The sequence below is a fragment of the Dipteris shenzhenensis genome, chromosome 16 (assembly GCF_047967505.1).
Source record: "Dipteris shenzhenensis isolate YYH24624 ecotype China chromosome 16, Dip_SZ_1.0, whole genome shotgun sequence".
Lineage (NCBI taxonomy): Eukaryota > Viridiplantae > Streptophyta > Polypodiopsida > Gleicheniales > Dipteridaceae > Dipteris > Dipteris shenzhenensis.
Window position 1 is genome coordinate 43,456,314 of NC_141611.1, and position 27,505 is coordinate 43,483,818.

Genomic DNA, 27,505 nt, shown 5'->3' on the forward strand with positions numbered 1-27,505 from the left:
GATCATTTAAAGGAAATGAATAAGTGAGAGAGAAGAGAGAGGGATGTTGCATCATGCATGCAGTCCAATTTGCCTCCTTTAGATGGTGGCTCTTACTTCCCATCTAGAGTATTTATAATTGCTTATTACAAAAACAAAGAGCCAATAATAGTACGTCCAAAAGCATTCCTTTTTTCCAAAGTAAGGGATTACTTTTTACAAAGCCACTTTGGGCTTACTTTATCGAAAATGATTTACATCCCATACTTTTTACATAGTCACTTTGGACGGACTTTGTCCAAAAATGGTTTATGACTTCTACCACAATATTGCCCAAGGTTTAACAGTATCAATGAAATACAAAATTGGCCCATGGCCATATGCTATGTGCCTTGCGACATCTCCATTCATATCCTTGCACTAACTCCAATCCTTGTTATTAGTTCCATCACTTGTACTCAAGCCATCGATCACATCAGTTATTATTAATCAATTGAACGAATCATCGAATCAATTGATTCCAATATAACGACGCTCAAAACATAATATTGAAACATACCATCAATAACACTAGCGACATCAGTATTAACATGGAATCACCCATAATACCAACCATCTGATCGCTTAGTGAACTCCCGGGTTATGACCATAAATTGGCTCATTAAATTTATAGATACACTATTCACTTCTAGTCAGTTTCTTATATGGCAAAGTAGATTCAGATGGGAGGAAGCTTCATAGGATGTTTTCCACACATTTTGGATCTTCTAGAGTTCAACAATTTTTGTGTGCCAGTGATGTTCCCAATGCTTTATTTTCTTTATTAGTAAACTTGGCCATCGAAGAAGCTCTCTCTCTCTCTCCATCCCCGGTACCCGCTTTCTCCATCCCCGGTACCCGCTTTCTCTCCCCCTTTCCAGCCTTCTCCTTCATCCCCGCTACCCACCTTACCGGTTTCCCCCCTTTCTCCCTTTCTTTCTCCTTCCATGCCTTGTGCTATTTGTCCTTGCTGCCACATCCTACCAGAGCTTCAGCACTTTGAGACCCACCTCCGAGCTGCCCTTCAGATGCTTCACAGGAAGGACGAGACCATTGCTCTACTTACAGCTCAGGTTGCATCTCTTGCTGATCGAGTGACACAGCAGGATCGGGAGATCTTGTCTATTAGGACAGATCTTCAGGTCTTACAGGCGACTCATAGGACTCTTGCTGGAGAGATTCATGGACACACAGAGCGAGTGCAGCAGATCGAGACTCGCGTTCAGCACATAGACACATCTCCCACTACAGCAGTAGCAGCGGTTGAGGAGCGTTTGACCTCGCTTCAGACAGAGGTCCAGAGAGCCACAGAGTGGGTGGATGTCGTCCGCCGTCAGCCATCACAGCCTCAGAGATCGACTGTATCAGCTACATTGGCCGAGTCACAGCAGAGGGCCACAAAGGCCCTCAACATTCGCATTCGTGGTATCTTGCCCTCGGCGACAGAGTCCACGATGACACAGGCTGTGACCTGTGTCTCTCAGACACTGGGAGTACAGGATCATGGCATAGTAGGATCATATAGAGTCGGGAGGGATCGAACTAGAGAGCAGCCCCTCATTATTAGATTCAGAGATGCCCAGGCACGTCTAGCTGCCCTCAGGAGGAGAGGGACACTCAGAGACCACCCACAGATTTCCATGGACGAGGATCTGACTCAGATACAGGTTGAGGAGCGCAAGGCGCTCATGCCTCAGAGAGATGCAGCCCGAGCTCAGGGCAAGTGGGCAGTGATCAGGGATGGCAGATTCATCACAGGCACTTTGAGGCGTGCTCCCACAGTGCTTAGAGATGACAGACCAGCAGATATAGCCCCACCTCCACCTCCTGCTACGACCGCTTGATGGGACAGGGCCCATGGGACACACCACCCGTTAGATAGTCTACGCATCGCTGTATGGAACTGCAATGGTTCTTTTACAGCACAGCCAGGCAATCTACGGGGGGCATTCTTTGGGAGAGATATCATCTTTTTCACAGAGACACACGAGAGTCCAGAGAGACCTTTGCCACGAGTGACAGGGTATACATGGAGATCTGCCTTCAGGCAGCACACCCGAACATTTGGAGTGAGAGGATCTGGAGGAGTGGCCATTTTGTACAGAGAGCATCTCGATCGGATCATCACAGTGGAGAGAGCGGATTCACATGCCCGATTCTTGTGGGTACGCATCTGCCGCAGAGCCCCTCAGCGAGATCTTTTTATTGCAGTTTGCTACTTCCCCCCGGCGCAGTCGATCTATTCTTCCACTGGACCAGGCCAGTCCATATTTGAGGATCTCTCAGCGGACATTGCAGATTTTTCACATCGCGGAGAAGTCATCCTTTTAGGAGACTTCAACGCGAGGACCTCAGACAGACAGGCCCTCACTTATGACTTCATGGAGGATCCGGTCATACTCCCAGCATTTCACGATGATAGCCTCTGTTGGACTTCATCAGACTGCACAGTACAGCCCACAGATCAGGGACGTCAGTTACTGGAGCTCCTCACCTCGCACAGTATGGTCATTTATAACGGCTTGTCCAGGTGGCCACAGTCTTCCATGCCTACATTCTCTTCTGCTTCTGGGCGTGGTACTAGCGTGATCGACTACATCATAGGTCCCCCGACTCTAGTCCCTTCCATCCATAGCCTTATTGTTAGCCCCTTCATGCCCTCTGCCAACCATGCACTCATCCACTTTACTTTGACTAATGTCTCCCATGACCCACCCCCCCCTCGTTATCATGACCGCCAACCCTATTACGAGATTCATTTCGACCACCAGTTCGATGATGTATATAGCCAGAACCTCAGCCGCCTACTCCGTCCTCATCTATTAGATGCTCTACCATCCACGCAGGACCGGTGGGAACTTGTACATACTTCACTCGTTTCTGCCGCTCACGTGTCGTTCCCTGCCACATGTCATTCGTCTAGTCCCCCACCGGTTGGTCTTGTTCCTTGCAACGGTTGGTATGATGAGGAGTGTAAGGAACTCCGCAGGAAACTTCACCTTGAGACCAAGGAGAAGTCTCCCCTCCTTGCCGAAACCAAGAGAGACTACAAGTGGTTGGTTAGGCGCAAGAAACGCCAATTTCTAGCCCGGAATGAGGAGGAGCTGAGAAGCTTGCTTTTCAGCTGTGACTCCAAGGAATTCTGGAGAAAATTCCTCCGCTCGAAGTCTCAGAGCCCCCTCACAGATCCACGTGTCTGGTCTGCATACACTTCAGCTCTATACGATGTTCCAGATCAGCCAGCCATCGATTTATCCCATTCCCCTAGGCCAGCTTCATCTAGTCTCTTCACACCAGAGAGTGTCCGTGCAGCAGTCCACCGATTGAAGAACGGGAGAGCTAAGGATCATGATGGATTGCAAGCGGAGTATGTAATCCATGGGATTGATGCCTTAGATTTTGTTCTTTCCCGTCTCTTCAATGAGTCTGTTTGTACAGGCCTACCACAGTCCTGGTTAGGCAATACCATAGTACCTATCCACAAGTCGGGGGACCCTATGGAGCCGTCGAATCACAGGACCATCATGATTGGCCACGTTATGGCCAAGATCTATGCATCAGTTTTGGAAAGCTGTATAAATGACCATGCCGAGATGACAGGACTCAGAGCCAGAGGGCAGGCTGGATTTCGCAGGGATCATTCGACACTTGACCACATCCTCACACTCAGGGCACTGGTAGACGAGGCGAAGTCACGAAGGCAACGGCTTTATTGTTGCTTCGTGGACTTCAGGAAGGCATTTGACACAGTTCCGCGATTCAGATTGTTTCAGAGGATTCGCCAGATGGGCTTCAGTGGAGAGATACAGTGGGCTATCATGGCTTTGTATGAGAGGGTCACTGGTCGGGTTCGGACACGTGAGGGGCTCTCAGAGGAGGTATGCAGCACGATTGGGGTGAAGCAGGGTTGCCCGCTCTCTCCTACTCTCTTTGGATTATATATTGATGAGCTAGAGATGTTTATACAGATGACAGGCGGTGTGGGCTCTACTCTCTCAGGATCCTCCATTCCTATCCTCCTGTATGCGGACGATGTGGTTCTCATTTCCTCTACTGCTCAGAGTCTCCAGGCACATATTGAGGCACTCCACAGGTTTTGCCAGGACAGGGGGTTGACCGTAAACCTTGGCAAGACCAAGGTTATGGTTTTCAACACCTCTGATCGTATTTACAGCACGGATGAGTTTTGCTTCACATATGACGGACAGCCCATTGAGCTTGTTAGAGAGTACACTTATTTGGGGGCAGTTTTCAGGGGACCGGTTTTCACCATGACATATGCAGCACGAGATAGGATTAGTAAAGGGTATGCTTCGTTGGCTCATCTTGAGCGTCAGTGTTTTCAGTCCCACTTTCAGCATCCCGATACGAAATCCTTGCTTTTTGATACATTGGTGAGACCAGCTGCGATGTATGCAGCTCCTTTCTAAGCAGGAAATCTCGGCGCTGCAGATTGGAGACGAGTAGAGAGGTTACAGATCATCATGTTCTCTCGGCTCATTAGGGCCAAGGCTACAGTTCCGCACGAGATCATGCTAGCAGAGTTTGGAGCTACTCCCCTTGCATTGGATGCAGCGTTTCAGTCGGTCATGTATTTGCATAGGGTTAGGGAGTTTGGAGACTCAGCAGCAGGCAGAGCTCGGTTGCCATGGTTAGCACTTGCATCTTCTATGGAGTTGGCACGATCTGGGGCCCGATACTGCTGGTACTTCAGACTCACTAGGTGGCTCACATCTCTTGGACTAGACATGGATAGACTGCCTCCCTTCCGATACAGCATAGATGCCCCTCATCTCGAGTTGACTCGCCACGAGCTTAGCCAGGTCACGAGAGCAGACTTGCTGCAGCTTCATACGTATCGCACTTGGATTTATCCCACGCAGCTTCCGACGAAGATGGCCACATATCGTGACCACTTCCTTCGGATCTCAGAGGATGGATTTGTCATTCCACCAGGCTATACAGATATCCACATGTCCCACTCACTGAGGATTGCCCTTGGCCAGCTTAGAGTCTCTTCGCATCAGCTCGAGATAGAGGCTGGTAGGATGCACAAGATCTCTCTTTACACAGAGACATTAGCTTTTAACCTCAATGACACACGTGCGCACACACACACACACACACACACACACACGCACATGGAGAGAGACTTGGGTGAAGGGCAATTAGGTGCATGAAGAGGCTCGGTTACCAACAAGGGAGGAGAGGAGAGGTTTTAGGAGATAAAGCTTTTACAAGTGTTGAGCTCATTTCTTAGACAAAACTTGAGCAAGAATCGCCAATTCTCATTGTCAATGTACCATGCTTGTTTTTGCTTTTACCTTCTTCCTATAATAACGTGATTTCCCCAAAATAAGGCTCCAAAGCTTTTCACTAGCACATATATTTTATTGATGCATTATCTAATGGTGGATTGCTTAAAGATCTTCCTCTCCATGGGTGTTCATTGGTTGATACACTTCTCCTTGAGAATGGATGAAAAGACTAGCTTCACCATTGGTTTGTCTTTAAAAGACTAGCTAATTCCCTGGTCAAGAATTGGTAGCTTTTGATAATAGACGTTTCATGGTGGTTGCTAGGAGTGTTGACAAAAACATAACAAATAGAGGTTTCCAAAATTTGAAGGTTTTCTTGAGAATTTGCAGATTTTAAAGCTAAAATATAACTTAATTGCCTGAAATTTTGGAGGTTTTACAAAGTTGTGAAAAGATTTTGTTTTCAGGTTTTTCTGTGAACACTGGTTGCAGGTGCTTACAGGGGCAGGGTGCAGCAGCTCCTTGCACAACCTTCAATCGTTGACATTATTGAACTGGGAGGACTTGCAAGATGTGGAGTCTCTTGCGTGTTTCTGCTCTCTCAAGGAGCTGGAATTATATAATTGTAGAAAGCTGGAATCTCTACCCCAAGGAACAGCCAACCTCACAGCCTTGAAAACACTCAACTTGTACGGTTGTGAGAGCCTCCTCTCGCTACCAGCTGAGATGGAGAGTCTCACAGCCTTGCGGGAACTGTACTTGGGCGACTGTTCCAGCCTCCGATCGCTTCCAACGGGGATGACCAGCTTGCAGAAGCTGGTATTGGGGTGTTGCAGTAAACTAGGGCCGCTTCCGGATGGCACGTTTGGGCACCTCACGCGCTTGGAGTACTTGGGCTTGGATGGGTGCACTTGTTTTCCTCGACATCGACTCGTGCCTCTAAACGACTCATCTCAACTACGCTCGGAAACTCCACTGCAGCAGCAGCAGCGGCTGCGTCAATGCCTCAACCTGCCTCAACGACGCCTCTCGATTTTCCAACAACCTGCATTGCTGCCTTTATCACATGTGCACGCCTTCCCACAAGAAATCTGCAGCTTGACCAACCTGCGTACCCTTCGTTTGGAATTTTGCTATCCAATGGAAACTTTACCTCCACAAATTGCACAACTGAAGGGCTTAGAGAAGCTCCATATCTGGACATCCAAGGATTGTCCCGTACCCCCCCAACTGCCACAAGAAATCGAACAACTGACGAGCTTGACGGAGCTGTGGATTCCAGAGGCTATGTCGCTGCAAACCCTTCCTCAGGGATTGTCACAATTGACACGCTTGACAATTCACGAATTGTAACCGCATACGTTAGCGCAGCAAGGCATGAATCCTTTGATGTCATCTTCGACCTGTTTACGTAGCCGTGTTTTGGGAGTTGCTCCTTCTGTGTTATATTATTTTGGATTCTAAAAGTCATCAGCTCGACCTTAGCTCGATCCCTTCTCACACGCCGGTGCAGTTCGTTTGTGCATCTATACCGATTGCCAATCAATGACAATGCCAAATCTTTCTTTTATTTCATCAAAACTAACGTTCAAACGGCACTATTAAAAGTCGCTGCATAAAGACTGTTTGTTCAAGTCTCGACATACGGTTCTCAGGAACCTCCGGAATCCGCCTGGATCACTGCGAACTCAGAAGCTTACACAGACAGTCTATACTAATGTTTTCTTTTCTACTCTCGTTTTCACACAAGAAAAAGCCTTCTCTTCAGCCTCATCTACGGTTGAGTCGGAAACCACGATGAAAAACATACTATCCACAGCGTCTGCCCTCCAAGCTTTGCCTCGATAACCACTAAATGCATCTTGTGAAACCTACTCGAATGCTTTCCATATCTCAATGTCTTCTTGGTCGATGTTGCACGGTTCTACCTATACACGCCTGCGTAGATGTATACAAGCCGAGAGTGCATGTATTAGTCTCGTTTCAGACCCCAAATCTTGATCTCCAAAATTTTCATTCAAGGTCTTTTAATCTGCAATCATATGCTTTCCTCGATCAATCTCTCGCACTATGAGCAGAGTCCTTACAACATAGCGTCCTCACATTATATGCATTCCGTGTCAGCGTGATAAAGAAAGTGTTGTTTTTTTCTCTGCAATTACGTCCGAGCTGGTTGATAATAAAAAAGCCCTGAACCTGTTAAGGATTCTATATATTCCATGTCTTGAAAATTTCAAGACATGAAAGAGGGCAATGTAGCGTCTTGAGCAGCACTTTTGGTAATTGCAAAAGGTCGCCATAAGGAGGGAAATGCTGATAGAATCATTACCCCGTGTTGTTGCTACTTCAATTTCAACTCTGTGATTCGTAATGCATCTAGCCAGGCTTGCCAATGTGACCAGACTAGACACTATTTCGAACTGTTGTGGCAACAGACAATGCAACTGACTGCTTTGTAGGGTTACAAGGAGTGTAGAAATGCTCAAATCAAATTACAAAGGGATTCATACGTTATCGAATATTTCGGTCCACATAAACCTGCAATTCCAAGCGCACTTTCTGCGTGTTTGACATAATTAATAGTTTGCTTTACGACGCACTAAAAATGTGAGCTTGGAATAGACGCCTTGGATGATCGCTGAGGTTGAAACAATAGGTGTAGTTCAGTCAATTTGATACGCCTTTGGTCACATCCAGAGGTGGTTACATCAGGCTCTAGTTTTTCCTTGTGCAATAAGTTTAACATGGTTGGATTTGTATATTTCTGCAGTACCAAAAGGATGTTGGACATGTGCTGAAATATGATCACATTTAAAGTAGATCAGAAATACTTATGGAATTTTACTTTTTAAATAGTACATGCAAATCTCCCATGTTCAAGCACTCTACAGTACCTTAGTAATAATGTGCTAGAAGATAATGACAAGTGGACTCATCTCTATTTCTTGTAAGACTTGAAAATATTTCTTCACTTACTAAACCATTGCATGTGATTTTGGGATCATTTTCATGTAGATTTGTATGTTTAAAAATTTGGTGTCGTAATGAAGTTTCTAAATTGCTTCCTACATATAGGTGTGTTTGTTTGGCAATACAAAAGTCTACTTTTTCTTTTCTTTTCAAAGAAATATACAAAAGTCTACTTCAAGACACATATTCCCTTTCCATGGCGACTAGCACATAATATCAAACTTTGGTGAGGCTAGAAAATGGATAGAACAAATTAGCCAATTTGGAAAGTAAAATTTCATAGCCATTTGGTGGCGAGGTTTTACAAAAAAAATATTCATTTAAAAAATGTTTTTAAATTTATAATTAAAAATATCCAAAACCACAGTTTTTAAAATTGGGGATAGGAAACCAATTATCTAGGTCCTTACCCTACGATACTTCGAACTTACCGCATGGTTTATTGTACATACCTAGTGATAAGTCCATATTACCGTGCAGTATCTTGTATGCACACATGTTTGACATGTGGTGCTACGTGGGACATGCGATTGGTTAAGATAACCATGTGGTTTAAAAAATTACCATGTGGTAGTTTTGACATGCACCTATAAAAAGGGGCCAGATCGCCATTTTTATCGCATAGCATTCACAATTCAATGTCTCTTGCTTTCTTTGATTTGATTTGCCCTTCTAATAGGACAATTTGGACCCGATTGTGTTGAATAATTTGCCACGTGGTACTAATGCAAAAAACTCCCTACCATAAACTCCTTGGTTCATAGCACCTAAAAGGAGAGTCATTGGAGGGTATCTCCCACAAAATCCAGCTGTTGGATCTTTTTGATCTCCATTCTAATGAAGTGAATAATACATATAGATCTTAGTTCTCATTGGATGTATCTTCCAGATCATGCATATTCATCATGCCACAAACCTAATTCTAGAGCGCATGTGATTTGAACCCAAGATTGACCAAGAAAGACTTTGAATCTAGATTTTGAAGTTAAGTGCTAAAGAGAGAGGTTCCTTGATTTTCTACAAACCACGATCATAATTATCATGCTACAAAAAATTCTTTTACATCCTTCAATAGAGCAGTCATTGGGCTTGTGATCACATCATATTCTTCTACAGACAAATGGTAATAAACTCTATGATTCACAAAAAAAAAACTTTCTTTTGGATAATGGTATGGAAAGCTTGAGAATAGCTTCTACCTTCTCTAGATCAGGACAATACATTTTGAAAAAACAATATGGCGAAGTGGAGATGGGGTCATACAAAGGGTGTGTTTCTCAAGTCGAGATCTCTTAGCATCATTTGCAAAATGTTCATTTCTTCTTGCGAAGAATGCAAAATTCATCAAGAAATACCTCAATAAATTAACCTAGATAGCGCACAGCTATCATTTAGATGAACCAAAGTGCCTTGAACTTTAAAGGTAAAGGTGCCCCATGGTATGGTGAAATTTGTCTTTATGACATCTTCTTTGGCAATGAGAATTTGATAGAAACCTAAATGTATATTTTGTACCACTAAAATTTACAAGAATGAAGTGTTGGAATGGGATTGGGAAATGATCCCGCTTGGTTGCGGCATTTCATGTATGATGCAAACCCTCCATATATCATTTCCCTAGGACATTTTTAAGGAGACTTCCAAGGAGGAGCTAAATAAACTCACCTTGTACTTATTCCTTGAAGATTTTGAGTCCATTCCTACGTGAGGACAGAGACTCAAAAAACTTGTGCGAGTTTCCAAGAATGTGCCCTTGGGTAGCACCTTTGATGGGGACTTTGCCTTGCGTACTAGTTGAATGTGAATCTAACAGAGGAAAGGATTGAGGGATGGAATCACCATTGTATATTTTCTTTTCAAACCATTACCAACCGTGCTCATTTAATCAAAAAATGAAGGGTTCAAAACAGTCATCCTCCATGATTAGAAAATATAGTCTCTCATGTTCCTTATGGTCCATTTGGATCTTATGGACATGACCACGGACATGACATGAACCTTCCAAGTAGATGAGAATGTTAAAATCTATGCTTCTATCATTATGTCCAATCTAGAGTCAACAACCATGTGTGGGATCTCTTCCAATTTCTATGTTAAGAGGCCAAGTACAATGTCTGAACTATAGTGTACACTATACATCTCTAGTATCCTTATATACATGGATTTCAAAGGTAGATCCCTTTAAATCCTCTTTCTAATTCCGCCAAGTCTCCCAAATATTTCTCCAATATCCCTTTACATGACCACGAGGTCTTTGCTCTAAGCATGTTGACATTTTAAAAGCCTCCAAGACCATCATTCAACACCATGAATCAATACAACCCAAGCCCAAACGTGAACTTCATGGACCTATCCATGTCCCTCGCTAGTATGTATCGGAGGGATTGTACAATATCCAAGTCTAGCACGCGCGATCCACATTTCAAAACAAAAGGACTAGACTACTCTTATGTAGCCCAAAGTCTCCTTTCTCCTTGGCACAATGTATGTGGCATTGTAGAAATGGAGTTTATGATTTGCTAATGGAGATAAAACCTCACTAGTGTAAGGTAGTTGGCTCAACTACTCATAAATTACATTACAAGTACATATGAGTGGCTCTACCGATTCCCAATCAAGAATTAAAGGAAACACATCTATAATAATGAATTCAAACAATCCTAACCTCATATCTACTTGGTCAAATATAGTGCAAGGAAGAACTTTTAGTGTAATCTTTTAACTTCAATACCTTCAGTGTTGGTAGTCAAGTGAAATGTCATTCACTGATTCAACAAAGGGTCAAGACATAGGTTTGCTTGCGCTTACACATGGTACACCTCAGCTTCCATTGTAATTAAGCTAATTTCCACTCATTTTTGTCCACCTTGTGTGGACCTCTACAAGATTCTTGCGTGACACACACTTAACTATCCATCTTCATATTTTGTATTGCACAATAGGCATGATGTGTTAATGCTTGAAGACCTATCTCTCCATGGTGGGTAGATGACTTAGGTAATTGGTGCAACAAGGGCATGGGAATAATTCATAATATAATAGATGTAGTTAAGCAATGCCACAATGCACGAGGTAACACATGAGAGTTGTGGGAGTAATGTATGGAGTCACAAATTGTGTGAGTATTGGACAATAGTAATGTAAGGGGAATCACTAGTTGTGTGAGTGTTGAATAATAGTGGACTAGTAATGTAGTACAAAGGCATGGGAGAGGGGGACTCGGTTGGTTATGGAAAAGATGCATGGTGGACAGCTTTAGAGGGGGGATGGGCCCTAACGAAAGAGTAAGGGCCAATGAGCTCTTAGCTCATTCAATGCAAACTCCCACATCCACAACACCATCTCCTTTTTTAGTCCATATATAGGATGAATTGCAAAAGGATGGGAAGAAATAACCAAACACAATTGGATACCCAACTAATCAAGTTGTCCTCATTATTTATAGAATCTGAGGCTTGAAAAGGTTAAGTAACAATTTCAATGGAGTCACGACTCTTATCTAAAGGTTCTATTAGGGAAGTTTCAATTCCCTTTTTGAAGAGTATTCAAGTGCCTACGTAAGCATCTATTGTTATCATTGCAAAATTTTGATTGTATTAGACCTAAAGCAGTTCCATATGTCTTATGTTCCTTGTAAACACTATGTTATGACTCGATTTAAACATCATGTCTTTGGTTTGGGGGATTTAAGATTCATGTAACATTTTTCATTTGAGGGGGCAACTTGTGATAAAATAAAGCGTTTGGATTCCAAAATCTGTTCCTTATGCCTTTAATTGACAAGATCTCAACCAATAGTATTTATGCTCTAATCCTCTATGCAAAGTTAACCCTAAAAGCTCATAAAATGATTCTTACTAATTGCACTATGATTAGTCGTTTTGTAGAGTGGTTACTCTCTATAATTTGGGGCTATTGTGATATCCAAGCAAGTTAATATACTAGCTTCCCTGCATATAATGATAGGACTGGCTGATTATTTGATGGATGGAAACTAAAAGATGCTTGCTTCTTTTTTTAAATAAAGGTGCGACATCTTGTGTTTTGCAATGGAATGAAAACCCACCATTGCAGTATCAACATACGTTGCCATCTTTGAATTCTAAACCAAGGATATCCTCCTCATCCATGGCCGCATTTGTGAATCGTGAGCCCTTTCATGGTATAAGTGGAAGGTGGAAGCCAGCTTGGATCAAGCCCTTTTCCAATATGCCAGCCATTACATGGTAGAGAAGAAGCTTTCGTAATCGCAGTAGCCTTGCCGTGACAGTCTACAAGATTTCACATATCTTCACGAACTCCATGAGAGGACATGCTATGATGAGATCAACTTTATGATGAGTATTCATAGAAAACATGTGAATTTTACTACTTATGCATGAGTGCATGTGCTGGCATTTCATGCTTCTGCAGAGGTAAAAGTGATGACTTAAACATAGGATCAAATTTTCCTTGTAATAAGAATTCACAGCTCTGGAAGAACTGTAATGGATTTCATAGGACTCAACAAAAAGTCAATACATATCTCACAAGCTCCAGGAAATTTCACCCAAAGCACTGAATTCCACTTGCATGTGCTGAAGAAATATCTCAAGGAATCCGGCTTACAAGGCATCCATACCGAGACAATACATCTTCAATAGTCAGACACAGGGCAGGTAGTAATTTGTACAACTCAGACATTGTAGGTGTGATCAGTGTCACTGCATTGGCACAAGGAATCTGTGGTTGAAGAAGTCATCAAATACCAGGCGCTTTACTGCGGACACCCAAACCACAGATGTGCCATTAGGTCCCATGGCAATCATTTTCAATTCTGACCAATCTACTTCTCCCCCCCCCCCCCCCCCCCCCCCCGGTAAACACCCACACCCACATACCCAAACCCCACCTCACGTGTGCATGCGTGCACGCGCACACTTTTTTTTTGCCACTCACTTTTTTTTTTTTTTGGGGGGGGGGTGTCAGACTCTCTCTCTCTCTCTCTCTCTTACACACACACACACACCCCCCTTTTAAATCGTAACAAAATTAACTACAAGGGAGAAACTAAGAGAACTAGCCTATGTCTCTATATCGAGAGATAAGAGTGGTGAAGCAAGAAAAACATGAGCAGAACTTTGCACAGCGGCATCAAAGCGACCATTATCCAACAAACAGAGAAATGAATTTGCAAGTAAAAACAAGAAATTGTCATAAAAAATGATGTAGATCAGGGGATCATTGGCAAATGCAAAAGCACAGGACCTTCAAGCAAATTTCTGGGACTTTAAGGGAGAATCCAGAATGTATTTAATAAAAATTCCACAAAGAGATCCAAACAGGACTCCCAAACCAGAAAATGGACAAATTCGCAATATTCAAGGGTGCTTGTCAGAAAGACCCTGAGAACTAATTAACTGTCACGCGGGAATGATTTAAGGTTATAACTTCACTATATACTTGCATGTTTTAGCTGTGGGGCAAGCTGTTCTCTTATCATGGAAGCAGGGTACCAATTAGGGCCTTCCATTTTCAGAACTGCTATTTGGCATAGAAAAACAACGGGAAAAAAATTCTTCCAACTGGGGAAACGACCCTAAATATGTTTTGGTTCCAGTAATTCCAAGATGACCTTCCGATTGGACCAAAATAATAAGTATGTAAGCTCCCTTATACGAGTTGACCATGTCAAAGGAGATTCTCTTGACATGAAGTTAACACTAAGGTCCCCTTGGACTTGCTCATAGAGTTTGGAATCAGATTGGATTGATGGCCAATCTCCTCATTTATATCAACATGCAACCTTGGCAGCTTCTTCAAACCACACAAGCTTGGCATGGGAGTGGGGTTTCATAGTGGTGGATTATCTTATAATGGCTATCTCAATCAATATCATCCAGCCTCCATGCTGCCATAATCTATTGACTTTGAACTATTACCTCTTCCCCCCTGCTGCTGCAACCTCACATCCTTGTGTCACCAGATGATGCTATGTATAGCTCTCAGCTGACCTCTTAGTTTAACAGCATGCAATACTTCACCTGTCCTTGCTCCATGCCTCTCTCTATATCTAATATTAAATCATGCAGTTTTGTCAAACTAGGGGCAGAGCAATGTCCTGTAATCTGACTCTGAGAATTTGTAGTCACCTCGAGGCTCTAGGCTGCAACTCTTCACTAGCAGGGCCCCCCTCAAGTGCGAAGGCCCCCCAAGGAGGAAGGAAATATCAGCCACTTGTGAGTATAGTGTGTGGCTCAGGATCTGGCCTCCATCTATGCAGCTGCTTTTTTTGTCCCTTGCCCTGAAAGAAAGAGGCGATACAGCCGTTGTGGGCTGTCATTTTGGAATGGTTGTTGGGATGTTCCCCAAAATGAACATGGCTAGAAGGAGCTGTCCAAAGCCAGCCCAAAAACGGCAATGGAACCTTCCTTTACCTCTGCCTGAGATCTAAAAGTTCAATGCTCCTCAGACTTGACCTCCAAACAGTCACAAAGAAAGCATAGCCTTTGCTCTTGTCACGTAATCACTGTAATGAAGGCCAAAACTAGCCTAAGTTAGTGTGGGTTAGGACAAAGCAGTGAAAGGACTATGTAAGCCCATGTAGGGACATTTGGATGTGACATCTAATCCTATCTTCTACTCTCCCTCCTTCCTCCTTGTCTCAGTGGTACAGGATGCTGCTACTAGATCTTTCACTCTGACTTGATCCACAGAACATGTCTTGGCTGGGAAGATGCCTCAAAATATCTCACCTCACACGTAAGTGAGCCTTGGGCCATCTGACGACATCCGAGGGGCAGCCGACCTCACGGCGACTGACACATCATCCTTCACACACATGATGGATGAGGTTATAAGATCATTTCGAGGAGGATATCATCATTTCGAGGAGGATATCCTACCATCGGGTGGGGGCTTCTATCTGAGAGGAAGCCGCCAATTCCCATCATAGATCCAAGTGTCTGGCATGCATTTGCGAGCTAACCCTATGATGTCCCGATGCAAGCACCACCTGATATGTCCTCTATGCCCAAAGCCACTACTTGTCATTTGTTCACTGCACAGAATATACAAATTGCACTTAGTCGGCAACATAACCGGAGAGCTCAAGATCATAAGGGGCTACAGACTGAGCACTTGCACATGAGTAGGAGGTCCTAGCTCCGATTTTAGCGCAAATGTTCAACCCCACTATTTGCTGCGGCTTCCCAGCCTGCTTGGAGGACTACCACCATTGTACTGATACAAAAGCAGGGGTTCCCATGGATATTGCAAACTACTGCAGTCTTATGATCGAAAATACTTTTGCCGAATTTAATGGGTCGGTATCAGAGAGGGAGATCAATGGCAACACAGAGGCACACGATCAGCGGGCTCTTGGACAATCAGGATTCCAGAGACATCACTCCACCCTAGACCACATCTTCACCCTGCGGGCTATCATTGAGGAGCCGAGGTTGAGATCCCAGATAGTCAATGTTTGCTTTGTAGACTTCCAGAAGGCCTCGACACTGTTCCGCATCTCGTATGATCAAAAGATTTCAGGTGATGCATATTCTAGAGCGGCTATCATTGAGGAGGCAAGGTCGACATCCCAAGACAGTCTATGCTTGCTTTGTAGACTTCCGAAAGGCCTTCGATATTGTCTATACAAGTCCATCAGAGGGAGAGTCCGTACCCCAGGAGGCCTATCAGATTGGGTTGAGAGCACGATCCGAGTGAAGTAGGGATGCCACTTTTCACCGACTCTCTTCGGGCTCTACATTGACGAGATTACATCCTATATTGACCACCTAGGAGGTGAGGAATCACTACAAGCTGATTTGATGATACAGATACTACTATATGTAGATGACTTGACAGTTAACCTTGGGAAGACCAAGGTTATGATGTTTAACACCTCACGCACAATACTCCATCGACATACCTTTACTTACCGAGGTGAGCTAGTGGAGATCGTGCAGTCTTAAACATACTTGGCGACCGTCTTCACAGGGCCAGTTTTCACGATGATCCATGCAACCAAGGTACAACTCACGTGAGGATGTGAGCTGTGGCCTCACGTGAGCTGTGGCACCACTAGAGAGGCCGTGCTTTCAAGCGCCCGTTAGAGACAAGGCATCACTCTTGAGATAGCCCATCGGATTCAGAGGTCGAGGAGACCACATCCTCTGTCTCAACGAGAGAGAGCTCGACAGACGTAGCTCCAAGACATCTTTGCAGCCTATCCACCGGAGAGCCACCACAGCAGCGGGTTTTGGGTTTTGAGGTTTTCGTTCTCAATGTTGAGTTTTTGAGTTTCACGTTTGAGCTCTTGAGCTCTTTAGCTTAGCATAGCACTCAACAAGGGCCCTAACTCACCCTTTGCTTCAGCTCACAGGCTTGTGAGTTTCTTCTCATGATGTGCTTTGTCCCATAGGTCCGTGAGGTCTTCTGAAGACATAAATCCAAGGACGTTAATCTCTCTCTCTCTCTCTCTCTCCCCCTCTTACAAACACGTTCTCTTTCCACTCTTTGTCACACCCCACCTCTCTCTTACAAACACCTTCTCTTTCCACCGACTGTCACACCCCACCTCTCGCTTACAAACACCTTCTCTTTCCACCCTCTGTCACTCCCCCACCTCTCTCTTACAAACACTCTCTTTCCACCCTCCGTCACACCCCCACCTCTCTCTACATGTTGCCTTCTCTTTCCACCTCTTGTCACCCCATCACCTCTTCCCTTCACCGTTCTCCACCCCCTTCTCTCTTATCGTGCTCGCGGGCTATTTTTAGCACCCTCGCTAATTTTGGCAGATTTTCTTTTTAGCCATCTCTTAGACCTTATCTCTCCCCTGTCCTCGATCGGTTCTCTCTACCGCCCTCCCCTCTTAACCGTAGCCATCACTCTCTTCCGCACTATTTTAAACACCTTGCTAATTTTAGCTGACTTGCTTTTTGCCAATTTCCTATCTCTTATCTCTCCCCTCTCCTCCATCAGTTCTCCCCCTTCCTCCTTTCCTCGCTCCTCCTTTTCTTCATCTTTGCACGCCATCATCTCCCTCCTTGTGCCATAATCACCCTGTTGCGCCATCTTCTCCCTCAAGCTCCTCCTCTTGCGCCCTCTCCTTTCTCCTTGCGCCATCTTCTCCCTCCAATGCCTCCTGCGCCCTCTCCTCCCCCTTTGCGCCATCTTCTCCCTCCACCTCCTCCTCTTTTGCCTCTTCTCCCCTCTTGCGCCATCTTCTTTCCTTTTCCATCTCCACCTCCTCTTGTGCCATCACCTCTTTGTTGCACCATCTCCTTCCCTCCTCTTCCACCTCCATCTCCCCTCTTGCGCCATCTCCTCCACAAACTCTTCCTTCCTGCACCCTCGCGCCATCTCCTCCCCTGCGCCATCTCCTCTCTTGCTCCATCCTCTTTAGCGTCACACCACTCCCCTGCGCCATATCCTCTCTTGCCCCATCCTCTTCAGCGTCACACCACCCCCCTGAGCGTTACACCACCCCCTACGCCTGCATCTCCTCTCTTGCCCCGGGTCAAACAAGGGTGCCCTTTATCACCTACCCTGCTTGTCCTCTACATTGACGAGCTCAAGATAGTGATGCAAACACAGAGGGGGGGTGGATGCTCTCTTGTTGGCACATTGATCCGGATATTGTTGTATGCAGATGACGTGGCTCTTTTGTCTTCCTCAACAGAGGGGCTCTAGAGACACCTTGACGCACTAAGTCTTTTTAAGAGTCTCATGATTTGAAGCTCAACCAGGTAAAACCAAGGTTATGATCTTCGATACATCTCGAGTTGTCAAGCGCCACGAGCAGTTCACGTTTGATGGGTTACCTGTTGAGATAGTCTCATCATACACGTATCTTGGGGTTGTCTTCTCCGGACCCATCTTCACTATGAGACCCGCGATGCAAGCCCGCTTGGGCAGAGGATACGCTTCATTGGCCAGACTAGAGAGGTAGTGCTTCTGCTCGCACTTTCAGGATCCACGGACCAAGGGGCTTCTTTTTGACTCCTTGGTCTGCCCAACGGGGATGTATGGCAGCGTTTGCCGGGGGCCATACTTGTCGGATATAGAGTGGGCTCGTGTGGAGCGGCTGCAGGTTCTCATGCTATCGCGGATGATCCGCCATAAGCCATCTGTTCCTCACCAGATCATTCAGGACGAGTTTGGGTCATCCCTATTATAGCTAGATGCTGCATTTCATACCAAGTCAGGAGTATGGGGATTACACTTTTGGGCGTAGCAGGCTACCATGGCTAGCATTGTCCTCCTCTATGGCACTTTCAAGAGGAGGTGACCAGAGATACGCATAGAGAGATGGTTTGAGCGACTGGGGCTCCACATGGATAGACTCTCTCCCTTAAAGCAGAGGGTTTATTGTGCCGCAAAGCATTTGATATGGTTCCGAGAGCCCGCCTCCTTCGGTGCCTACAGGATTTGGGTTATGACCAAGAGATCATTTGGGCTGTCATGACACTTTACGAGAGTCTCGGGCAGAGTCCGAGCAGGATTTGGGTGGACAGACAAGGTCATGGGCACTATTGGGGTCAAACAAGGGTGTCCTTTATCACCGACCTTAATTGGCCTCTACATTGATGAGCTTGAGATAGTGATGCAGACACATGGGGCGATGGATGCTCTCTTACTGGCACGCTGATCCGGATATTGCTGTATGCAGATGACGTGGCTCTTTTGTCTTCCTCAGCAGAGGGGCTCCTGAGACACCTTGACGCACTACAATCTTTTTGTGAGTCTCATGATTTGAAGGTCAACCTGGGTAAAACCACAGTTATGATCTTCAATACATCTCGAGCCATCATGCGCCAGGAGCAGTTCACGTTTGATGGGTCACTTGTTGAGATAGTCTCATCATACACGTATCTTGGGGTTGTCTTATCCAGGACCCATCTTCACTATGAGAGTCGTGATGCAAGCCGCTTGGACCAGAGAGGTAGTGCTTCCACTCACACTTTTAGGATCCACGGACCAAGGGGCTGCTTTTTGACTCCTTGGTCCGCCTAGCGGGGATGTATGGCAGCCCTTGCTGGGGGCCAGACTTGTCGGATATAGAGTGGGCTTGTGTGGAGCAGCTACAGGTTCTCATGCTATCACGGATGATCCGCAGTAAGCCATCTATTCCTCACCAGATCATTCAAGACGAATTTGGGTCATCCCTATTATAGCTAGAAGTTGCATTTCAGGTCATCACGTATCTGTACCGAGTCAGGGAGTATGGGGATTACACTTCTGGACATAGTAGGCTACCATGGCTAGCATTGTCCTCCTCTATGGAACTTTCAGCAGGAGGTGACCAAAGATGATGGTATGCACGCACAGAGAGATGGTTTCAACGACTGGGGCTCCACATGGATGTTAGAATTATTAGCATATTCTAGGCAGTGGCCAATGTAATCCATAAGTGAGTTAGGGACACTTTTCCCTCTCTAGGAGGTTTTTCATCCTAACCACAGTTAGTGGGTTAGTATAGTTTTGTCACTTGGACAAAACTATCCTCTCACTTGTGCTCATCTTATCTTCTTTTTTTTATTGCATCTTATGTTTTGCTCTTGCTCTCACACTCTTGCTTTCTGCACCCTCTATTCTCAGATTTGGTATCAGAGCCTTGTCAAGCTCCTACCTCCAGCCCAAGCTCATCCCGTTCCTGTCGTGCTTCGCATCCTGTTGTTTGTCTGTACTCCTGCTGCTGCTGGTTGTCCTTACGATGTACGGATTTCGTCCGTACATTTCCATACCAGATGATAATCCGTACTTGCAATGCCTTCCATACACATATGCACTGCAACGTATAGCTTCGTGCAATGCTGTACAACGGTACGGTTCCATACAACAAGTGCCATCCGTACAACAAGCACTCACATTCTGTACAACTCCCACACGTGGGGGCTCGCCGTACATTTCTACGTCAGTGCTGTTTCTACAGCATTTGCCATACATTTCGTACAACAAGCCAGTTGCCATTCACCGTCGTACAATTGCAACGTGCCATCTGCACCATCGTACTTGCTCCATACACCGCACATCATCCGTACAGGCCGTACATCTGTACTTTTGCCGTATTGACAGTTCCGTATTATCAGTTCGGTACAGTTTGCAGGTGTCCGTACATTTTGCAAGTTCTTCCTTGCATGTGAATTTTGCTGTGATTTTTTGGCAGACAGCCATTGTTTGGCTTAGTTTTTGGGAGCACATTTGGGGCATCTTGTTTGTTGCAGGCATTGCAGTCAGGTTGCAAAATTTGCTCCAGAAATTTGGGGATTTTTTGTTCTGCTTGCAATCTTGCAGACAAAATTTGGGGCTTTTGCAGATAATTGCAAAATTTGGGGCTTTTGGTTGATTTGCCCTCTTTCAAGTGCAATTTCTTGCAGGAATTTGGGCCTTTCTCATTTTGGATGTAATTTGGCAGTTGACAGATTATTTGGGAGCTTTGCAAGCAATTTTGGACTCAGTTTGAGTCATATTGCAGACATTTGCCACTTTTTGCAGATATATTTTGCAGATTTTTGGGCATTTTGGTGCATTTCAAGCCTTTGATAGGCTGTGACAGCAAATGTCATTTTGGGCAGAATTTTTGCCAGACTTTGGTTGTGCATCTTACATTCCAGGAAGGGATTTTACTTGTCTAGTTTGCTGCATTTTTTAGTTTTTTGGCAGATATGGCTCAGAACAACCCCAAAGAGGTGTTTGGAGTCCTCACACAGGAGGATAAGTTCGATGGCACCAACTACTCCTTCTAGAGTTTTATGGTTCGCAACATCTTGGTTGGCAGACATCTCTGGGATTATGTCAATGGAGATGAGACAAGGCCAGAATCTGTGGCTACACCTGTCACTCGTACAGGTGGAGGCAGGGGTAGAGGTCAAGGTGCAAGACAAGTGGTAGGAGCAGCAGCTGCTACTTTGGTGGCTCCCACAGTAGAACAGAAAAGGTGGGATTCACGGGATGCACAAGCTCTTTCAGTTATTTCTCTTTTTGTCAAGAGGTTTATCATTCCTCACATTCAGTCATGCAAGACCTCGAAGGCAGCTTGGGAGATTTTAGAGAGCATGTTTGTAGCAAGAATGATGCCAGAGTTTCCTTCCTGAAGAGAGAGTTATCTCATACACATATGGATGAGGGAGATTCCATAAATGCTCACCTCACAAAACTTTAGGACTTCAAGGGAACAGTTGCTGAATATAGATGAGATTATTCCGGATTCAGAGATGATTACCACCACTCTGAATTCTCTTCCTGAGTCTTATCTCGGTTTCCATACCTCACTGAATTTGTCATTGAGGGGGGGTAGCAATCCTCTCTCTTTTCACGAGTTGGTAGGACTCTTGTTGCAGGAAGAGCAGACAAGAAATAACATGGCAACACGGGCTGGCGAGCATGCCATGCTTTCAAAGTTTAGGCCCAAAGGGAAAGGGCAGCACAAGCAACATGGAAATCAGCCCACACATCAGCGTAAAGCTGATTCAGGACAGCCCTCTCATAAGGCTAAAGGTGATGCAGAGAAGCCTAAGAGAAAGGGCATTTATCACTACTGCAAGAAGCCGGGTCACTACATTGGTGAATGCAAGAAGCGAATAGCTAAGGACAAGAAAAGGATTCGGGTTTGGCTGTCTCAGATGCATCAGCTCCTAATGCACATGATGGAGGAGATGTTACAGCCAACTTTGTGGAAGAACATTATGCCTTTTTCTCTTGCATTTCAGATTTTCCAGTGGCTAGTCCAAATACTACAGCCACTCTTGAGGATGACCCGTATGCTTTCTTGACTTGCAGCTATGACCCTTTAAAGGATGCATGCTCTTTCAGTGTCAATGAGACACTGAACACTTGGTATTTTGATAGTGGTGCTTCTAAGCACATCACTTCTCGAAAGAGTCTTTTTGCATCTCTCCATGCACCACCCGCTAAAAAGAAGGTGACATGTGCAAACAATTCTTCTTATTCAATGTGTGGAGTGGGTGACATCATACTCTCCTCCATGGGTGGCACAGATTTCAGAATTACAGATGTTCTCTATGTGCCAGGTATAAAGAAGAATTTACTTTCAGTGTCCTCTCTCAATTGAGGAGGATTTCAGGTCATATATGATGATGCTAAGTGTGCAGTCCGAGACAAAGAGAATGACTATGCTTTGATGTTATCTGGCACTTTGTATCAAGGTTTTTTTCAGCTTGATTTATATGAGAGAAGATCCGATCTTGCATTATCAGTAAGCACTCCCACTGCTGCGATGCAGAATGTGGAGTTATGGCATGCCAGGTATGGGCACATGAGCTATGGCAGCTTAATGACACTTCAGAGGCATGATATGGTTGATGCATTGCCTCCTTTAGAGTCACCTCCTCCTCATGCATGTGAGGGTTGCATCCTTGGCAAGATGCATAGATTTCCTTTCAAGAAGGATGGTGCAGTGAAAGCTACACGCATATTACAGCTTATTCACAGTGATGTCTGCGGTCCCACGAGGACACCTGCTTTTGGGGGTTATCTTTATTATGTTACATTCATAGATGACTTCACCAACTACACTTGGGTCTATGGTCTGAAAAAAAAATCATATGTGTTTATGCATTTCAAACACTTTGTAGCCATCGTTGAAAATGAGACAAGACTCAAGGTGCAAACACTTCGCACTAACAGAGGGGGGGGGGGTATATGTCTCATGAATTTGAGGAATTTTTCAAGGAGAAAGACATCACACATCAGCTTACAGTGAGGCTTACACCTCAGCAAAATGGCAAAGCTGAGCGGAAAAATCGCACTCTCATGGAGATGGATAGATGCATGCTTACTAGTAAGAAGTTGCCTCACAGATTTTGGCTCGAAGGCCTCATGTCTGCCAATTATGTTTTGAATCGGGCTCCTACAAAGGCTTTGCAGACAATCACTCCCTATGAGGCTAGGTATGGGAGAAAGCCTTCAGTGGATCACTTCAGAGTTTTTGGTTGTGTTGCATATGCCTGCGTGCATGTGGGGTTTCGACATAAGTTGTCAGATAAGGCAAAGTGTATCTTTGTTGGGTAAAGTGCACAAAGCAAAGGCTATCATCTCTACAATCCTGCCTCTCGTAAGATTTTTGTGAGTAGAGATGTTATTTTTTTCAGAGAATTCAGCACATACATGCTGAATTTACTATTCTAGCTTCTTAAGATGATGTTTTTGAGGGGATACTTCTTATAGCTTTTGGTTCCCCAGCTGAGGCTCATGCTGAAAATCAGAATTTACAGCAACCTCCTCCTGGTCCACATGCCCTGATTCAGCCACATGCTGATTTTGTTCCTCCACAGGGTGTGGATGAAGTTGTCAGGCAAGAGATTCAAGAGATACATGCAGCCAAAACAGTTCCAAATTGGTTGCTACAGACTCTCAGGGAGAGTAGACTTGAGGCACCTTTGCCTGACAAAACTCGTAGTGCAGTAAGGTATGCAAGGGAAGCTCTTTCTGTTGAGACAACTTATGTAGGTACTCTTTTTGATCAAGAAGAACCTAACTCTTTTGAAGAAGCCAAGGATAATGTGCATTGGATGCATGCCATGCACAATGAATTGCAGTCCATTGATAAAAATCAGACTTAGGATGTTGTGGATTTGCCACCAAGGAAACATGTCATTGGTGCCAAATGGGTTTTCAAAGTGAAACGGAAGCCAGATGGGTCCATTGAAAGGTACAAGGCAAGGCTGGTTGCCAAAGGCTATGCTTAGAAAAAGGGTATAGATTATGAGGAGACTTTTGCTTCTACATCCCGCATGACCACCATCAGGTCAGTTATTGCCACGGCTACAAATTTTGTTTGGAATGTCCATCAGTTGGACACAAAAACAGCTTTCCTTAATGGGGACTTACAGGAAGAGGTTTATGTCAAACAACCTCCTGGATTTGAACTTTTCGGCAATGCACTTCAAGTTTGCAATCTGAATAAAGCTCTATATGGGATGAAACAAGCCCCACGTGCATGGTATGCCAAGATTGATGCCTTCCTGGCAAGTTAGGGGTTACATAATAGTCCCATGGAAAGAACCCTCTACATCAAGAAGGATGGGGGTGATATTTTGGTCATCATTCTTTATGTAGATGACATACTGCTCACAAGGTCAAATGAGGAACTAATTGCAGAATTCAAGGCTGAATTGAAAGCTGAATTTCGATACGTGGCATTTGTGCAGCAAAAAATTCTGGATGGCGGCAGCTAACATTGACTGTATTGCAACGGCGACGGCAACGGCTTGTGGCACTCGTGGGATGCGATGGCCCACGCGTGCAAAATTGTGGCGCACAGCTTGAAAGGTGTGAAAGCGGCGACGGATGGCGTGGGAATTGATGGCCTGCGTCAGTGATTTGTTGGCAATATGGGCCTATAGGGTCCTTGGTGTGGTCCTAACCCCCTCATGGTACCTTGGACTAATGGATTAATGAGGGGCTAATGGCCCTTGATACACGCATAAGACATCTCGCATTGAGTGGGTGAATCCCATAAGCACGGTGGTAAATTGGAGATCCTAGAATATAATAAGATGATGAAGACCCTCCTCACATCCCAGCCGGCTCTTTTTAGGAAGTGAGGAGGCATAGCATGGCTAGGAGGCGAGGGTGTGGGACCCCTCGTACTCGGCGCTTACATGGACACGTGGCAGCCATGCGGTTGCTGCCTACAGGCTGAGTTAGGGGTACCCCCACTACAGCTTAACACAACATTCCAGGTGATCACATGTCAAGGATTATGGCTTCTCGTCCTCAAGCTGACGCACGTTACCATGGCTGGCCTTATCATCACCCATGGCATTAGCAGCTCAAGGCAATCAAAGAGGTTGGTATGCCCATACATGCAGATGGTTTGAGAGCATGGGGCTCCATATGGATAGATTGCCCCACTTTCAATATAGCCTTGAGACTCGCTCTGTTCCGCTTACTTACCACGAGGCTAACTATGTTATCTGGGAGTATCTCATACAACTACACACATTTAGAACCTGGTTAGCCTCTAGAGAGCTTTATATGAAGCTCAGCTTCTACAAAGATCCTTGCTTATGGATATTAGAGGAGGGCTTCATAGCTCTAGCAACCTACACACAGATCCATCTCTCCCACTCTTTGAGGATTTTGATGGGGTGGTTTTGTGTTTCCTCACCCTGACTAACATATTGAGGCTCGACAAGCTCAGGGCATACCTAGATAGGGCCACATTTGCACTCTATGTGATCTATAGGAGTTTTAGAGGAGCATTTTGCTTTCAGATGCACTGTGTACTATGAGATCCAAGATTGTCACCGTTGTCCCTTCAGGGATGGATTCACACCCCTCTCCAACCTCTTGTCTACTTGGATAAGGGACGTTCGGCGACTTTCATTCATCATGCCGTATGACACAGAGACTAGTTGCTCAAGGCACATAGACGAGATCAAGGTGCTCGGCCAAATTCCACCCAAAATATGATCACTCACTGAGTTTTTTTACTTAGATAGCATTGACCAATAGGCCCTAGAGAGACGGTGTAGCCGAGGCCCGGAGAGCGAGAGATACGAGAGACTTATCACTGTGTCGATGCACAAATTAGGCTCAAGGATATTCCATCCATGTTCACCAAACTAGAGGCACGGACGACAGGTGTGACTTGTTCAAGCTCTAATTCACCCTCAAAGCCCATCATCCTTTGTAGGACCACGGCTAGTAGACCACAACGGACCATATATATTGACCGGTGTAAATAAGTTCAAGGGCACAAGGATAAGGATATTTGAAGAGCTCACTCCGACTCAGCTCAAACAAAGGAACACTAAGCTTACTAAAGTGAAGGATGCAAGCAAAGTTGGGAAATTGGCAGTCTACCAAGATGCAATAGCATTAATTAAAGAGACCTTCAGTCTTAACGATGTAATGAAGACCATTTTGATATAGGACTAAAATATAGATGTGTGCTAAATAATATCAAGATGAGCTGCCATGTGCACTCCTCGACTCGCTGAATTCAGAGATGTAGCTGTTTTTCTCTTTTGTTGTGTACTTTGTCTCATAGGCCTGTGAGGCCTCCCAAAGACGTTAATAAATTGCTCCATGGAGACTTGGCACCGCCAGCAGCCCATTTGACACTTGCCCAGATCTTCACACTCATGGCAGGAGGCATGGTCGATGGCCATGACTTCCATCATTTCTTTGGATCACAGACCCCTTAGGGAAGACGATGTTCCTCATATTTCATATTTTACATTTTGTATCTAGGCAATTTTGGTACTCTATTTCATTTCATTTTGTATCTAGGATTTTTGTAGCCATTTTTGGCATCTTAGCGGTATTACGATGAGGCCACCTAGTTGGCGCATCGTTGATGATGTATTTTCCTTTCGGATGATTTTGTGTCCCATAGGCCATGTATGGCCTTCCGTGGACCTTTAATAAAATTTCTTTCTTTCTTTCTTTCTTTCTCTCTCTCTCTCTCTCTCTCTCTCTCTCTCTCTCCACTCCGCTCCTGCTCCACCCCGCCCGGATCTCTCTGCTCCCCCGCCTCCAGCTCCTCCCCCGACCCGTCTCCTCTCCCCCGGTGCTGCTCCTCTACCTGCAACTCCTCCGCCCGCTACTCGTCTCCCCACCTGCAACACCGCCTCCACCCGCTGCTTTGGTACCTCCTGCTCCTCCCACCCCCCCTTGCTGCTCTGCTCTCCCTCCTCTCTTGCTTCGCCCCCCCCCCCCCCGTCTGCTCCTTCGTTTGCCCTCCATCCCACCTGCTCCTCCACTCCCCACGCAGCTAGCCTGTCGCCCCGCTAACCTAACCCGCCCCCCCCCGCACAACAGCAGCTAACCTACCCCCCCCCCCACCGACCTCTACATCGAACCACCCCCCCTCCTTCCTCTTCATCGGTACCCCCCCTCCTACCACTTCATTGAGTCCCCCCCCCCCCCCCCCGGCTCTTCATCGACCCCCCCCCCCCTTCCCCGTGCAGCCATAGGGTCTAGCCTTGGGAGTGCCTCTTCTAGGATCGAATGAAAGAGAGAAAGAAAGAAAGAAAGTTTATTAAAGTCTTTGGGAGACCGTGAAGGTCTATGAGACTAAAGATAACTGATACAATGAGCATAACGGTGGTGGTCTCAAAACGGGCCAACCAACCGTTTCTACAAAAAAAAATAGGAGTACAAGGTACTTGTACCTAGACCTAGGACTAAGTGTCCTAGGTGTCACATAGGACTAAGTGTCCTATGTGGCCTAAAAGGCACTAACACTACAAGTGCCTACATTTATGTCTACAAGGCACATACCATGGCCTATAGGGCATCACTAG

At 45.3% G+C, this 27,505-nt stretch overlaps 2 protein-coding genes across 4 annotated transcripts in view; one reads left to right on the forward strand and one right to left on the reverse strand.

Moving 5' to 3' along the window:
* Positions 1-7,113, forward strand: part of LOC147892997 (uncharacterized) — a 68,901-nt gene extending 61,788 nt beyond the window's left edge. For both annotated transcript variants that reach the window (XM_087386730.1, XM_087386729.1), the window contains exon 7: positions 5,769-7,113. In XM_087386730.1, coding sequence (XP_087242856.1) covers positions 5,769-6,629 — 861 coding nt within the window. In that variant the 3' untranslated portion in view covers positions 6,630-7,113. The remainder of the gene's footprint in view (positions 1-5,768) is intronic.
* Positions 7,114-12,346: 5,233 nt separating this feature from the next.
* LOC147892998 (serine/threonine-protein kinase ATG1c-like) overlaps positions 12,347-27,505 on the reverse strand; it is a 92,340-nt gene continuing 77,181 nt past the window's right edge. Inside the window, exon 8 of one of the 2 annotated variants that reach the window (XM_087387253.1) lies at positions 12,347-13,005. In XM_087387253.1, the coding sequence (XP_087243379.1) occupies positions 12,947-13,005 (59 nt within the window). In that variant the 3' untranslated portion in view covers positions 12,347-12,946. The remainder of the gene's footprint in view (positions 13,006-27,505) is intronic. The other variant, XM_087387252.1, reaches the window with a different exon arrangement.